The sequence below is a fragment of the Gobio gobio genome, assembly GCF_949357685.1.
Source record: "Gobio gobio genome assembly, chromosome: 23".
NCBI lineage: Eukaryota > Metazoa > Chordata > Actinopteri > Cypriniformes > Gobionidae > Gobio > Gobio gobio.
Genome location: NC_137119.1, coordinates 38935784 through 38951127, shown reverse-complemented (window position 1 = coordinate 38951127; position 15344 = coordinate 38935784). Strand labels below are relative to the sequence as shown.

Below are 15344 nucleotides of genomic sequence, written 5' to 3'. Positions count from 1 at the left end.
TTTTATATATTTTTTTGCATAAAATGCATTTAAATATTTTTTTGCACTAGTCATTCAAAAACTCTCAATATGCCTTATCAAGAAGATTGTATTTAAATGCAAGTGATGATTTTTAAATGAAAAGTGATGTGAAATTAAATAAGAAACATGAAACTAGCACAGTGTAGGAAATCGATGGGAAATAGGTTGATTCTATTATTTAGCATCATTATATACAATTATTTGACTGCAGAATGCCGTGATTGACCAATCAGAATCGTGTATTCCACAGAGCCATGCCATAAGATGATGCAAAATGACAGATGTTTTGAATGATGATGATTGAATCAGCTGTTGATTTGAGCAGAAGTCAAACCTTGATCTTGTTTCCAGCTTGTGTGTATTTCTTAGTCGCTAGGTGGTAGTTGCCCTGCCGCATGCAGCAGTCTGCGATTTTCTCCAGCAGCTCCTTTCGCCCGGCCTCAGACAGATGGGACGAGTCTTTTGGCACCGTCAAACTTTCAGCCAGATCTTCTGTGATGGTCAAACTCTGGTCCAAACACAACTGGAGCGCCTCATGGTACTGCACCAATTCATTTGCATACAGTTAGAAAACACTCTGCTGTGATTCCCACAATTAAAAGGGTTCTGTTTGCATGCATACATGTTATGAATATGACTGAACGTATGACAGTGTGTGCTTGGTGTTCACCTTTTTGGCAGCCACCAGCAATTCCACGGCTTTCTGGTACTGAGCATGTTTTATGAAGAAATCTGAGCAGCGTGCTAGTAAGGCAGGGTCGCTGGTCTCATTCAGGTCCTCTGCGATTAGCTGCAGAGCTCCAAACTGCTCTGTGGCAAAAGCTAGTTCTAAGGCCTTAGAGACATGACCTGCCTGGAAAGGTGGAATGGACATGTGTTATACAAGTGATCAGCACCACCTAGTGGTAAAGTTTGACACAACGCGTATCTGAATGTAAAATCACACCCCATAGTGAGAATGTTTGGAAGTACCTTATGATAAAGCATAACAGCTCGGTCCATGTGCGTTCCTTTCTCTTCATAATACATGGCCGTGTCCATCATGTCTTCTGGATTGCTAAGCAGCGCCAGATTCATGAGTTGCTCGTCCAAGTTATTCTCTTTACACAGTCGGATGGCGTTGTTATAGGCTTGTGCTCGGGTGTAGAAGTGCACCGACTGGCTGATTTCATCCTGTCCCTCGTACTGCCGTGCAACATGATAAGATGCTGCTCTGTTCCCCGTCTCATTGGCTATCTCACTCGCCTTAGAAATATACAAGATCAACATGAGGCATTCGATACATCAGGGAAACTTCAAATCATATTCATTAAACATACCTTCTGAATGTTTCCTAGATAGCAGTGCACACGCACTTGAGACAGGTAGTCCTGAGCGAAGGCGTAGTAATGCAGTGCGGCCTCCATGTCTGATTGGCTCTCCAGATAATGACCCCACCACTTGTACAGATCCCTGTCCAATCACACACCAGACAACGGACAGTGGGAATATCAAAGCCATGTCAGACCGCAGGGGCCATGATCAATGAATCATCTCTGCATACGAACTCACTTGTCTTTCATTTTATTGATGTAGATCTCCAGTGAAACATTGTCCTCCATCAGCATTCTCGGGACTTCAAACCGATGCGTGTCTGACTTCTCAAAACTATTGAATAGGAAAGAAAAAAGTAACAGACCTATCTGAGCAATAAATCATGATTTCTGAAGGATCATGTGACACTGAAGACTGGAGTAATGATGCTGAAAATTGATGATTGGTAGTGTATGGTACTTTCTGATTTAGGGTGTGTTCCCACTTGGCATGTTTGGTTGGATTAAAACGACCCTTGGTGCGATTGCTCTGTTAGTGCGGTTCATTTGAACATGTGTGAACGCTGCCATCTGAACCCTGGAGCGCACCAAACAAACAGACGAGACCGCTGAAAAGATGCGTCTCGGTCCGCTCCCAAACGAACTCTGGTGCAGTTCGACTGAAATATGAACGCAACACGGACCAAAAGCATGTAAACGAACCAAAAACAGGACATGATGTCACAAGATGCAACTCTAAAAGGACAGAATGCTCAAGCACACCTGTTTTTTTCTCGTCACAGTTGCGATGTTGCCCATCACATTTCAGTACAGGCATCAGAACCGCGTCTCCTCAGCAGATCTTGGTTTATGTGTGTGATGGAGGGATTCCTGTCCCTTTTTTGACTCCTTTACACATTTTATAAGCTCTTCGTGAGTTCAAAACACCATCATATGTAGCTACGCACATACAACGAGCGCATTAAGCCCAGCACACAGCATTGCTTTGGATGTTTGGTAAGTTCAGTCACGAAATATACGTCATAAAAGCCGACCAATCAGGTTGTGAACATATCCCTATGCCTTTAGGTTCGGTATCTTCAGGTTTGGGTTAAAATGCCAGTGTGAACGCTAAGCGGCCCGGGATTAAATTAAAATTTTTGGTCCAGACCAAGCGAACCGAAGTGTGAACACACTCTTAATAAAGAAGATATAAAATATGAATTTCGCACAGTAGAGGAGAAATCAAATCCCTTTGTGACCTCAGTGTGCATCTCAGCAGTGACTGTGTGTGAACGTGACACTCACTACACCAGCGCCAGGTTCTTGTCCCCCATGGCCTCCAGGTGTTTGGCGTAGCTGTAGTATGTGGTCCGGAGGTGAATGCGGTCGTGCGTTTCTGCCGTCTCTACCGCCTGCTGCCACTGACCTGCCGCCTGATAAAACTTATTCAGTAAATCAAACCTCCCGCATGACTTATACAAACGCTCTGCATCCTCCTGTGAAAAAAGAGAAAGAGAGAGATGCTGCGATAAACCCAAATGTTTAAATCCAAATGTTTAGTTCTTGTTATTGTTCTGAATGAGACAGAGAGGCTCCAAGTGCACTAGGTTTATTTAGATAACGTTGTGTTTGTGTGATTTAAACACAACATGAAACGTCATTTGCAATGAGTTCAGCTTCCATTATGCACATACCTCAGTGTGAAACATACACTAACATAAATCAGCAGAAAAGTTGTTTCAGATGTGGAGAAAGTTATTAGATATTAGATTCAAGATTAGGATAACAAACTTTCCTTTCTTTAATAATGATGATGCATACTACTGAATGTGCACAATGAGAAGGGGAACATTTATTAGGTTAGCAAAAAAGGTCAAGCTATGTCAATTTTGCGTGTCTTACCAGCATGCCCAGCTGTGTAGCCAGTACGGCCACTTGCGCCTCCAACTCCGGTTCTTTTTCAGCGTCCCTGAGAGCACGAGCAGCCCTTGCATTACCCATGTTCCCCAGACACACGCGCGCCACATCCAGACGACGACTCTTCACACACATCCGCGCCATGTTCTCCCACACCGCCTCACTGGAGATTCAATCATATACACACAACATGCACACATTTAACATTAATGTGTATGCGTTTGGTGCTTTTATCCAAAAAGTGACATTGCATTGAAGGTAAACATTTTATCAGTTCATGCATTCCCTGGGAATCAATCTGGTTACACTTTATTTTAAGGTGACGTAGTTACATTGTACTTGCTCAAATACACTCACCTAAAGGATTATTAGGAACACCATACTAATACTGTGTTTGACCCCCTTTCGCCTTCAGAACTGCCTTAATTCTACGTGGCATTGATTCAACAAGGTGCTGAAAGCATTCTTTAGAAATGTTGGCCCATATTGATAGGAGAGCATCTTGCAGTTGATGGAGATTTGTGGGATGCACATCCAGGGCACGAAGCTCCCGTTCCACCACATCCCAAAGATGCTCTATTGGGTTGAGATCTGGTGACTGCGGGGGTCATTTTAGTTCAGTGAACTCATTGTCATGTTCAAGAAACCAATTTGAAATGATTCGAGCTTTGTGACGGTGCATTATCCTGCTGGAAGTAGCCATCAGAGGATGGGGACATGGTGGTCATAAAGGGATGGACATGGTCAGAAACAATGCTCAGGTAGGCCGTGGCATTTAAACGATGCCCAATTGGCACTAAGGGGCCTAAAGTGTGCCAAGAAAACATCCCCCACACCATTACACCACCACCACCAGCCTGCACAGTGGTAACAAGGCATGATGGATCCATGTTCTCATTCTGTTTACGCCAAATTCTGACTCTACCATCTGAATGTCTCAACAGAAATCGAGACTCATCAGACCAGGCAACATTTTTCCAGTCTTCAACTGTCCAATTTTGGTGAGCTTGTGCAAATTGTAGCCTCTTTTTCCTATTTGTAGTGGAGATGAGTGGTACCCGGTGGGGTCTTCTGCTGTTGTAGCCCATCCGCCCCAAGGTTGTGCGTGTTGTGGCTTCACCAATGCTTTGCTGCATACCTCGGTTGTAACGAGTGGTTATTTCAGTCAAAGTTGCTCTTCTATCAGCTTGAATCAGTCGGCCCATTCTCCTCTGACCTCTAGCATCAACAAGGCATTTTCGCCCACAGGACTGCCGCATACTGGATGTTTTTCCCTTTTCACACCATTCTTTGTAAACCCTAGAAATGGTTGTGAGTGAAAATCCCAGTAACTGAGCAGATTGTGAAATACTCAGACCGGCCCGCCTGGCACCAACAATCATGCCACGCTCAAAATTGCTTAAATCACCTTTCTTTCCCATTCTGACATTCAGTTTGGAGTTCAGGAGACTGTCTTGACCAGGACCACACCCCTAAATGCATTGAAGCAACTGCCATGTGATTGGTTGATAATTGCATTAATGAGCAGGTGTTTGAACAGCTGTTCCTAATAATCCTTGAGGTGAGTGTATATACTGAGTAATATTAATTAACTAATGGTTTGGTTTAGCGTTAGTTACTTGTAATTATGCGTGATGCACTTTCTCTCATTCATAGTAATATAAGTGACCATCTTTGTATATCTAAAGTCTTTGGTGTAGATCAGGGGTCTCCAAACCCGGTCCTGGAGGGCCACTGTCCTGTAGAGTTTAGCTCCAACTCCAAATAAACACACCTGAACCAGCTAATCATTGTCTTGCTAGGCCCAAGTAAGACACTGATTAGCTGGTTTAGGTGTGTTTTATCAGGGTTGGAACTAAACTCTGCAGGACAGTGGTCCTCCAGGACCGGGTTTGGAGGCCCCTGGTGTAGATTATGAATAAATGAACAAGCGATTTTCAAACATTCAGATCTCTTTTTTTTATTAACATGTTAAGGCCTTTTTACAGCTGGTATTAAGATGCGTTTTGGTCGATCGGATCACAAGTAGGCGAGGGAGACATATTCCTGTTTCTTTTGTCCACTTTCAACCACTTCTGTCCTGATTTCTACGAGGGGGGAATCTATGTATGTATGTTTTTTTTTTCTCATGATCTTTCGGTCTAATCGCTCACGTGGTTTACATACAAACATGACCAGAGACGACTGAAAAACATCAGCTTTCATTTCTGCTCTGACAGCCGCAAGACCAGCCGAACGCTGTGAGTGTGTTAGAAATCAGGAATGGTGAGAGAACATTGTGTTTGGTACATTTTTCGTCTTCAAATCAAACTTGTGTCTCCGACCGTCAAAGTTTAAATCCTGTCTTGCTAGCGCGCTTCCCATAATGTTTAGGTGGAGAGTCTTTTGTGGCTGTTCAAACACATTCAACCACATGAGCGTTTACACTACTAAAGCAATCCGGTCGAATGTGTTTTCGACTACTGTTACGAGCTCCTGCTCTTTCTCTTGTTTTCTCTTTTCTTTCTGAGTATAGTTGCCAATTGGATGGGGGCGGAGTCAGATTATTCCTAACACCTGCGGCCTCTGCCTATTTAAGAGCTGCTGGTGGCACTTCAGTTTTGGCCTGCCTGAAGAAACCAGTTGTTTGTGGTTTTTTCTTTTCTTTTGTACAGGATGGTGAGTTTTGTTTGTTTAGTTATATTAGAATAGAGGGAAAGCATAGGTAAGTAAGCTGACCCGGAAGATTCTTTTGTGTTTATCGGGAGTTAGGAAAGCATGAGTTGTAGTTTAGATTAGTTAGCTCACCAGTCCTTATTTTAAGTTTGTATGTTTTATATCTTTGTTTGTTTTTGTTACTTTCTGTTGCCAGTTAATTTGATCTTTTTATTGCCCTTTGTTTTGCTACTTCCTGAATGGCTCTTTATAGCCCCGTTTCCACCGAAATTACCCAAAACTACCACCGCGGGAACTTTCCCCAGGAACTAGGGACTTTGGGGTGGTACTTAGTGTGTTTCAACCCCAGGAACTGGGGTCTAAATAAAGTTACGGGTAAAAATCTCCCCCTCAAAACGGCCCTGCTCGCGAGGTAGTACTTTTTCAAAGTTCAGGAACTTTCGGGGGTGGGACTTGGGCGCTGTACATGCTGATTGGTTGAGTTCATGCAGCGTTTTATTTCAACCTAAAAGCCCAAAAGTCGCAGTCCTATGTCACCGGACTAATCTTCGTGGTACTTTAGACCGCGATGGAAACACAGACAGCAGCAGGTCTGGGGGAAAAAAAGAGTTCCTGGGACAAATTGTTCCAGGTAATTTTGGGGGAAACGGGGCTTATGTTGGTCCCTATTTTGGGTCGTGACAACTACCTCTGGAAGTGGTCGAGAATGGACAAGCTCGAATCGCTTTAGACCCCATTTACACCTGTATTTAGCTTCGTCAACTTGTGATCCATTCGACCAAAGCGCATCTTAAAGGGAATGAACATTCTGTCATCATTTACTCACCCTTAAGTTCTTCCAAACCTGTATACATTTCTTTGTTCTGCTGAACACAAAGGAAGATATTTTGAAGAAAGTTTGTAACCAGTCCACTTTGGGGCATCATTGACTTCCATAACAGGGAAAAAAAAGTAAATGAGGACAGAATTTTCCTTTTTTGGGTGAACTAGCCCTTTAATACCAGTTGTAAAGAGGCCTAAGATCAGCACTGTTTTAAAGTGTGGATTACATGCACTGAAACATAACATAAAGCACCAAATCGGCCTTAAAAGGGTGTGAGGATGTGTTAAAGAAATTCACACAGGTTTTTTTTCTCTTCGGCACTCAGCAGCTGCACTTTGAGCATTTCTGCAGTTTCTCCTTTCGTTCCACCTCATGAGCGAACCGTTCCAGCTATGCATGGAATGACCCCATCAACACCCAACACTCTCTCTCCCACATTCCCTCTCTCCCACTCGCTTGGCCCTTGGTGCCCTCCCTTATATTTTCATTCAGCCCCATCTGGTCTTTATTTATCCAAAATCCCCCTGTTCTCTCGTCTTTTTCGCCATGTTCGGCTTTAGTAGATACAGATGTGGGCTGTTTATTAGAGTTAAGCAACAGGAAATTCCCTGAATCTTTGGGGGCCCAGAACTGAGCAAAAAACAACAGAAAAGTAGAAAGAGAAGCAAATCCAACCAGAATGATTTATGATTCTCCCTAAACGCGTGGAAATTAAGTACATTTTTACATTGTTCTGGGTGTGTGGCTTCTTCAAATGTACATCAGTTGGATTTTTTCACTTGGCCCAGCAGGTGAAAATGGTTCATTATCTCTCCTCAACAACACACGATTTGAGGAATCATTCATGTCTGGAGCACAAACGCTGCATGGCGATGCACAAGCCAGTCTTTAATACTTAGCGCAACAGGTAAATTTGACTAAGTACATGAGATTAATAACCAGCTCACTGAGTCAAAGAGAGAAAGAGGACGGTGTTGCATTCTGTTCTGTCTGTTTTCCTTCCAGGAAACACATCCTGTAGCTGGAGTAACGTGTTTGTCACCGAAAGAAAAAGAGAGAGAGAGAGAGAGAGAGAGAGAGAGAGAGAGAGATGTATTCCCAAGTACTCCCTACCCTCCCAGTTATTCTGAGCTTTTCAGGGATGAAGCACACACGCTCACACGTGAACATGGGAAACTGGTCAGGACGAGTAATCTGAGATAAACGAGCGAGAAAGAGTGTGGGAAAGAACAAAAAGCAAAGAGACCGCATCACGCAGGCATTCCTCAGCGTTCCCAGCAGGGAGACGTGGAGAAAAAACGACCCAGCACACATCTGCAGGAGAAAGGGGGAGGAACAGACAGGCGGCGAGACCTCAGAGCCGCAGACAGAGAAAGGACGACGCTTTAGGAGCGATTTAAAGAAAGCGTGCTTGTTTATGTGATGGCCTTGGAGGTCCAGCGTCCAGCCCTACGAGCAGCAACGGCCCCTGACTCTGAGGAAGAGGGCTAGAGACTCCCGTCGCCCCCACGACCCTCAAGACACAAGAATGAGTGGCGATGTCCTCTAGCTAACCTCTTACAGCGTTCATGCCGCTCTGCGTTTAGCGTGCACGTGTACCCGTGGACGTTTCAGGTATTCGAGGGGCGTATGGCCGTTCGCAGGCTGGTGGCGGTGGCGGCGGCGGTGGCGCTGCTTTCTCTGGTGCTCAACAACGTGGCGACATTCAGCTCCAACTGGGTGCTACAGGTGCTGGAGGACGGACGGAGGCGAAGCGTTGGGCTCTGGAGAACATGTGCGCACGAGGACACGCACACTCACGAGCCCACACCCTGCCAGAGACTCAGCTGGGGATCGGAGTTCGCGGGGTACCAGGAGTCACGCAGCACTGTCAGACGTGAGTCTCCATGATACAGCTACAGCGTTTGCAACTGAGTGGAAGGGAATAGACGTTAGTGCAACCTCTGCAGCTCAACAGATTTCTGCACATTTTAATGCACTGATACCCTTTATGTTACTAAATTTTACAGAAAATATATATATTAATATTATAATTTTGAACAGATCATGAACATTCAATTAGAAATGTTACTAAACATCAATCAATATACTTAATATATGTAATTTCATTGCCAAGCATGATCCAAAATTAATGTCTTATTAAAAGACATTAAATACTGAATAATTTTTTTTAAATGTGATTAACAAGTACATAATGTTTAGTAGATAATTTGTGAATACATTAAAGTATATACAAAATGTCATAAATATATTTCATATCATCAATTTAGGATTGACTAATATAATGTTTCATAGAATGTTACAATAAAATAACTTGTAGTAATTCATATATATATATATATATATATATATAATAGATCATTAAATAAATGAAATTAGCAGGAATCTGTTTTAGCTTTAGATCACTGTAGAGGCTGAAAACCAACAAAATTGATATATATATATATATATTAGGGCTGTCAAAAGATTAATCGCGATTAATCGCATCCAAAATAAAAGTTTGTGTTTACATAATATATGTGTGTACTCTGTTAATTATTATTTATATATAAATACACACACAAGCATGTATATATTAAAGAAAAAAATATTATTTTTATATATAAAACATTTATATTTATATATATTATAGATTATATAAATGTATATACAGTATATACATGCAAATATTTCTTAAATATATACATGAATGTGTGTGTATTTATATATAAATAATAATTAACAGAGTACACACACATATATTATGTAAACACAAACTTTTATTTTGGATGCGATTAATCGCGATTAATTTTTTGACAGCCCTAATATATATATAGCAGGAATCTGTTTTAGCTTAAGATCACTGTAGAGGCTGAAAAAAACCAACAAAATTTGCCGAAAAAGTGTTCACATTTTTTACAGACAATTTGTGTATATGATTATGTGAGTGTATTAACCGCTTACATATGAATTGGATGTCTTAAATGTCTTGTATACAACTTTAAATCTGAGCTCTAGACTCCTTAAGTGAAGATGTCTAGAGCTCTTGTTTAGATGTCTGGCTAGTATTAAACTATGGCAACTATCACTGGAAGAACAAGCAGAGATCGCTGGCCTGCAGCCTGGCACGTCTGTCCATCTATCCTGATTTAGAAATAGGAAACGGATGGACACAGTGAAGGATTGTGGCTTTCAGGAAGTGACACCCACATTGGCAAAGTTGTGTCTTATGTACATCTGCAGCTGGATCTTCCTTACAATGATTCAGATGTTCTACCTACACACACAAACTCATCTGCTCATACACAATGTAAAACATTTGACAAGAAAATACTATTTCGGTCTTTAAATTATCAATTTTACTTACCGTTTCTTTGTAATTATTTGTGAAATTAACTTGCAATTTCTGAGTGAATTTTATTTTCAGTGCATGTACATGTGGGCTTGAATCCATTTGAGCAATAAAAAAAAAAGTATTTTCTGTTTACAGTTCAGTTTGACATGATGCGGGCATGTAACCTGATGGCTACGGTGGCTCTGACCGTGGGTCAGCTAATCTTCCTGTTTGGGTTATTGGAGATAAGCCACATTACCCAGGATTCTCAGTGGTGGGAGGAGGCCATCGCTGCCCTGTTCCAGTTAGCCAGTGAGTGTTCAAGCCTGTTTGTACAGTCAGTAACAAACACTAACAGCCTCTTTGAGGAGCTTCAATAAGCCTGACACAATTACAACACGCCCACCCTCAAATAACAAATTAATTCTTCAATATCTAACCCGTCTGTCCTTAGAGATACGGTCTCTATTGTCCCGTGTTTGTTGTTCTGCATTTTGGGAAAGGAAAGATGGAGCTTTGAGGATCTATAACAGAACAAACATCAACAAAGCACAGCAGCCTGAGCGCAGCGAGACTACACACAATTCAACAGGAAACAACAGAGTCCTGGCCAGAGGCCCGCTGACAAACTAAATCAACTCCCATTTGGGACGTACACAGGCCTGTCTCTTCAAAACTTGCTGCTGATGTCCCATGAAAGCGTGCTGGGTCTGATGTTATCTCGTTTTATCGCGTGTGCACTTTGAATGGTTTGTGCATCCTTCATCTGCATGGATGTTTAATTGCTGACTTAACGTAAAGCCATGCTTGTTGATGGGCTACTAGTGAAATACTAGTGCAGAGTTTATGAGTGTTGTAGGTAATGATCTGCAAGTTGATGGTGTATTTTATAAATAAAAGAGCATTACAAAACACCCAGAACATTCTAGCAACCCCCTAGCAAACGCTCAGAACATCCTAGTCACATACTAGCAACCACATAGAACATCCTAGCAACACCCTAGCAACCACCCAGAAAACCCTGGCATCCACCTGACAACGCCCCAGTACCCACCTGAATCACCCAACATGGTGTATTTTATAAATAAAAGAACATTACAAAACACCCAGAACATTCTAGCAACTGCTCAGAACTCAATAGCAACCACCCTGAACACCCTAGCAAGTGTAACCACTTAGAATACAGTAGGAACTGCCCAGAACAGCCACCTAAAACACCCTACTGCACATAACACCCTAGCAACAACCATAAACAACCCTAGCAACCACCCAGAAAACCCTAGCACCCACCTAGCAATGGCCTAGTAACCACCTAAATCACCCAGCATGGCGTATTTTATAAATTAATAACACCCAGCACATTCTAGCAACACCCAAGCAACCATTTAGAACATCCTTGCAACACCCTAGCAACCACCCAGAAAACCCTAGCATCCACATGACAATGCCCTAGTAACCACCTAAATCACCCAGCATGGCATATTTTATAAATATAAATAAAAGAACATTACAAAACACCCAGCACATTCTAGCAACACCCAAGCAACCATTTAGAACATCCTAGCAACACCCTAGCAACTACCCAGAAAACCCTAGCATCCACATGACAATGCCCTAGTAACCACCTAAATCACCCAGCATGGTGTATTTTATAAATTAATAACACCCAGGATATTCTAGCAACACCCAAGCAACCATTTAGAACATCCTAGCAACACCCTAGCAACCACCCAGAAAACCCTAGCATCCACATGACAATGCACTAGTAACCATCTAAATCACCCAGCATGGCATATTTTATAAATAAATAAAAGAACATTACAAAACACCCAGCACATTCTAGCAACACCCAAGCAACCATTTAGAACATCCTAGCAACACCCTAGCAACTACCCAGAAAACCCTAGCATCCACATGACAATGCCCTAGTAACCACCTAAATCACCCAGCATGGCGTATTTTATAAATAAATAAAAGAACATTACAAAACACCCAGCACATTCTAGCATCACCCAAGCAACCATTTAGAACATCCTAGCAACACCCTAGAAACCACCCAGAAAACCCTAGCATCCACCCAGAAAAACCCTAGCATCCACATGACAATACCCTAGTAACCACCTAAATCACCCAGCATGGCTTTTTTTATAAAAATAAATAAAAGAACATTACAAAACACCCAGCACATTCTAGCAACACCCAAGCAACCATTTAGAACATTCTAGCAACACCCTAGCAACCACCCAGAAAACCCTAGCATCCACATGACAATGCCCTAGTAACCACCTAAATCACCCACCATGGCGTATTTTATAAATGAATAAAATAATTCTACAAAACACCCAGAACATTTTAGCAACACCCCAGCAACCATACTGAACACCCTAGCGACTCCATAACAACCACGTTGAACACCCAACCAACTGCCCAAAACACCCTAGTAACAACATAGAACACCCTAGCAACATCTTACTAACCACCCAGAACACCCTAACACAGTGTTCTAAATGCACACGACGTGATGCCGAGACACGCGATAAAAGTTATCTTTTCCATGTTAATTTGATTTTTCTGTCCTAACAAGCCGCGACGGCGACACGCGACGATTCTATTTTAGAAACGAAAAGATTGTTTTAGTAACTCCGTATGTATTTTTAGTAATGTTTAAATGGTGTAATATTGGTGAATTTGATTATTCACTAATCCATTTCCTTGCGAGTGCTGTCAGATTAATCTCTGCTGCCATAGCATAGCCTACACTTGTCGCGAGAGCCCGCCCACACGCTGATCTGATTGGCTATGGTTTTGATTGATTTTGTTGCATCTCGTAATCTTATCGCATCGCGTCTAGTTAGTAGGACTTAAGGATAAAATTTTATTGCAATTTTCATATTTTTCAAAATGGTCATTGCGATATAATTATTAGCCTATACATAACTATAATACCTAGAATGTTTCATTATTAATACATTTTCTCAAAATAAAACTGAATTCACAACATGGCTTAGTGCGAATAATCAAATCGAAAGGCAAGACAGGCAAGGTAGTTAATAAGAATTCTTTGATCACACCGGCTGTTTTCTTAACCTTGGGTCATTTTTTATAGCTGCCCTGTACATTTCCTGTGTTTTAGAAAAAGTTATTTTCAAGTTTCATCAAAGAGGTCTGTGACTCCGTGGTCTGGCGTTTGTGATGTTGAGCTACGATGGTGGTCCGCTACTAGTTTAGTATATCAGTACAGCTAATAGTGCGCACTGCCCATGTATGTGTGCGTTGCTTTAAGTGTGACAATAGTTAAATTTAGCTAAACGGGGTCCAGAGCACCAGCGGCTGCCGCACAGCTCCAGAGAGCGACAGTCAGGCGCCAGGATATCCCTGCTCAGGACGAGGAAGTGTCTGTAACTACCTGTTATGCAAACCCAGAGCCGCAGAGGAAAGACAGGGAGGGGGTGTGTGACAGTAAGGAGTGGGGTGGCCGAGTGTCAGAGTTATTCGACATGGACTTGAACGGGAATTGATGATATTTTAAGCACAGACCGGTACAGAAGAAAGAAAAGTGGACGTATGTGACGCCATGGAGGAGCATGTTTCATCAGGACAAGTCTAGAATCTCCCAAAATGTGTGTGTGTGTCTGTGTGTGTGTATTATGGGTGGAGGAAACTAGTGTCCTGATTAACTGTCCCTGCAATACTGCGTCTGTTTACACAATCTCAAGGGACAGACTATGTCCGACAAAATGAAAACAATTATGCCCTCATACTGCCATATAAATTATAAACAAGCACAAACTGCTTCCCTGAAGTAAACGGGGAAACCCAATCAGATGCAGGCAAACCATCAAGTCCTTATAAACATCCATACGTACACCAGACTTTGCTACTCTAGGCAATTTGCATAGTTTAAGTGCACCGGCTAGACATTCACAAAACGGTGCCATTGAACAGGGACTTTCCCCCAGACAGTTGCTCAAGGGCACAAGGCTAGTTTCTTGTGTCCTTAATTTCAAACTTATTATAGAGTACTTTGTGTTAAAACGGATGTCTAATGCCATTTCATGCATTCTGACTTATTCACACTGTTCAAGAGTTGATTCTCATGCTAAACATGGCCAAAGTTTCAAAAAACGAGTTGGACGTATGACAGAGTATTTCATGTGCCAAATACACTCCTTCAGGGTTTGTATACGTTTCGGAGCGTTTTTTTCCAAGTATGACCCTGTATGACATCATAAAGGGCGGAATTCCTTGTACCGGATGAGTGTGTGCGCACATCAACCAGAGCGAGAGCACGTCTATTAAAGAGCTCAGTGTTGGGGGTAACTCATTACAAGTAACTTAAGTTATGTAATCAGATTACTTTTTCAAGTAACTAGTAAAGTAACGCATTACTTTTAAAATGTACAACAAAATATCGGAGTTACTTTTTCAAATAAGTAACGCAAGTTACTTTGTTTTCCCCTGTATTGACGGAAAGCTCTCATTCCAATGTTGAGACAAATCGTAAGTCGTTATGTTTCATGATGGTTATTGTAGTTCTCGACTAAATGTGAGCGTGCATTTACTCATCTCACTTGCACAAAAAAAAGATTCCGTATTCCTCAAAATGAATAAAACCAGTGAAATGCAAAAACTATGCAAACCACCAATAATTAAATTTGTGAAATAAAACAAATATTTGCTGCTGACCTTGGAAAAACAAGCCCAGGCCAGGTGAAAAAAGTAACGCAAAAGTAATGTAACATTTATTTTCTTAAAAAGTAACTAAGCAACGCAATTAGTTACTTTTTAAGGGAGTAACGCAATATTGTAATGCATTACTTATCAAAGTAACTTTCCCGAACACTACTCAAGTTTAACATGAGATTGGCAGAAACTGTGTGTTATGTACCCTTTAACTCTTTCCCTGCCAGCGTTTAAAAAAAAAAAGTTTTTGATAATTTTCACAAAAATATAATATTTAGAATGTATAGATATATATAGAATATATATAGAATATTTTATAGCCCATAGAATATTTTGTTGTATGAATAGGCCTATCTGAGCATGCAATATATCAAAAGAAAGAGTAAACCCTCTGCTTTTAAACAAAAAGCTTCATGCATTCCTTTTTTATCAACACTTAATATGGGTAAGTTTAATAAAAAACAACAACATTTTGAACAAAAAGCTGAGAAAATCATGTTTTAATCAAAGACTACATCCAGATAAGATTCAGAGCGATGATCAAACACAGATGGAGTAGATGGAGTCCATCAACACCCCTAATACTTGCTCAGTCCTATAGCTCTTCCTGGGTCGACATTTCACTCAGTAACATTAG

At 41.5% G+C, this 15344-nt stretch overlaps 2 protein-coding genes across 3 annotated transcripts in view; one reads left to right on the top strand and one right to left on the bottom strand.

The window, feature by feature from the left end:
- ift140 (intraflagellar transport 140 homolog (Chlamydomonas)) overlaps window positions 1-15344 on the bottom strand; it is a 47127-nt gene that overhangs the window by 5448 nt on the left and 26335 nt on the right. For both annotated transcript variants that reach the window (XM_079805558.1, XM_079805559.1), the window contains 7 exons: window positions 3219-3396; window positions 2622-2812; window positions 1573-1668; window positions 1341-1473; window positions 994-1266; window positions 692-874; window positions 356-562 (listed from right to left, as the gene is read on the bottom strand). In XM_079805558.1, coding sequence (XP_079661684.1) covers window positions 356-562; window positions 692-874; window positions 994-1266; window positions 1341-1473; window positions 1573-1668; window positions 2622-2812; window positions 3219-3396 — 1261 coding nt within the window. The remainder of the gene's footprint in view (window positions 1-355; window positions 563-691; window positions 875-993; window positions 1267-1340; window positions 1474-1572; window positions 1669-2621; window positions 2813-3218; window positions 3397-15344) is intronic.
- tmem204 (transmembrane protein 204) overlaps window positions 7773-15344 on the top strand; it is a 12719-nt gene continuing 5147 nt past the window's right edge. Inside the window, exons 1-2 of the mRNA XM_079805561.1 lie at window positions 7773-8587; window positions 10181-10336. Of these exons, the coding sequence (XP_079661687.1) occupies window positions 8341-8587; window positions 10181-10336 (403 nt within the window). The 5' untranslated portion in view covers window positions 7773-8340. The remainder of the gene's footprint in view (window positions 8588-10180; window positions 10337-15344) is intronic.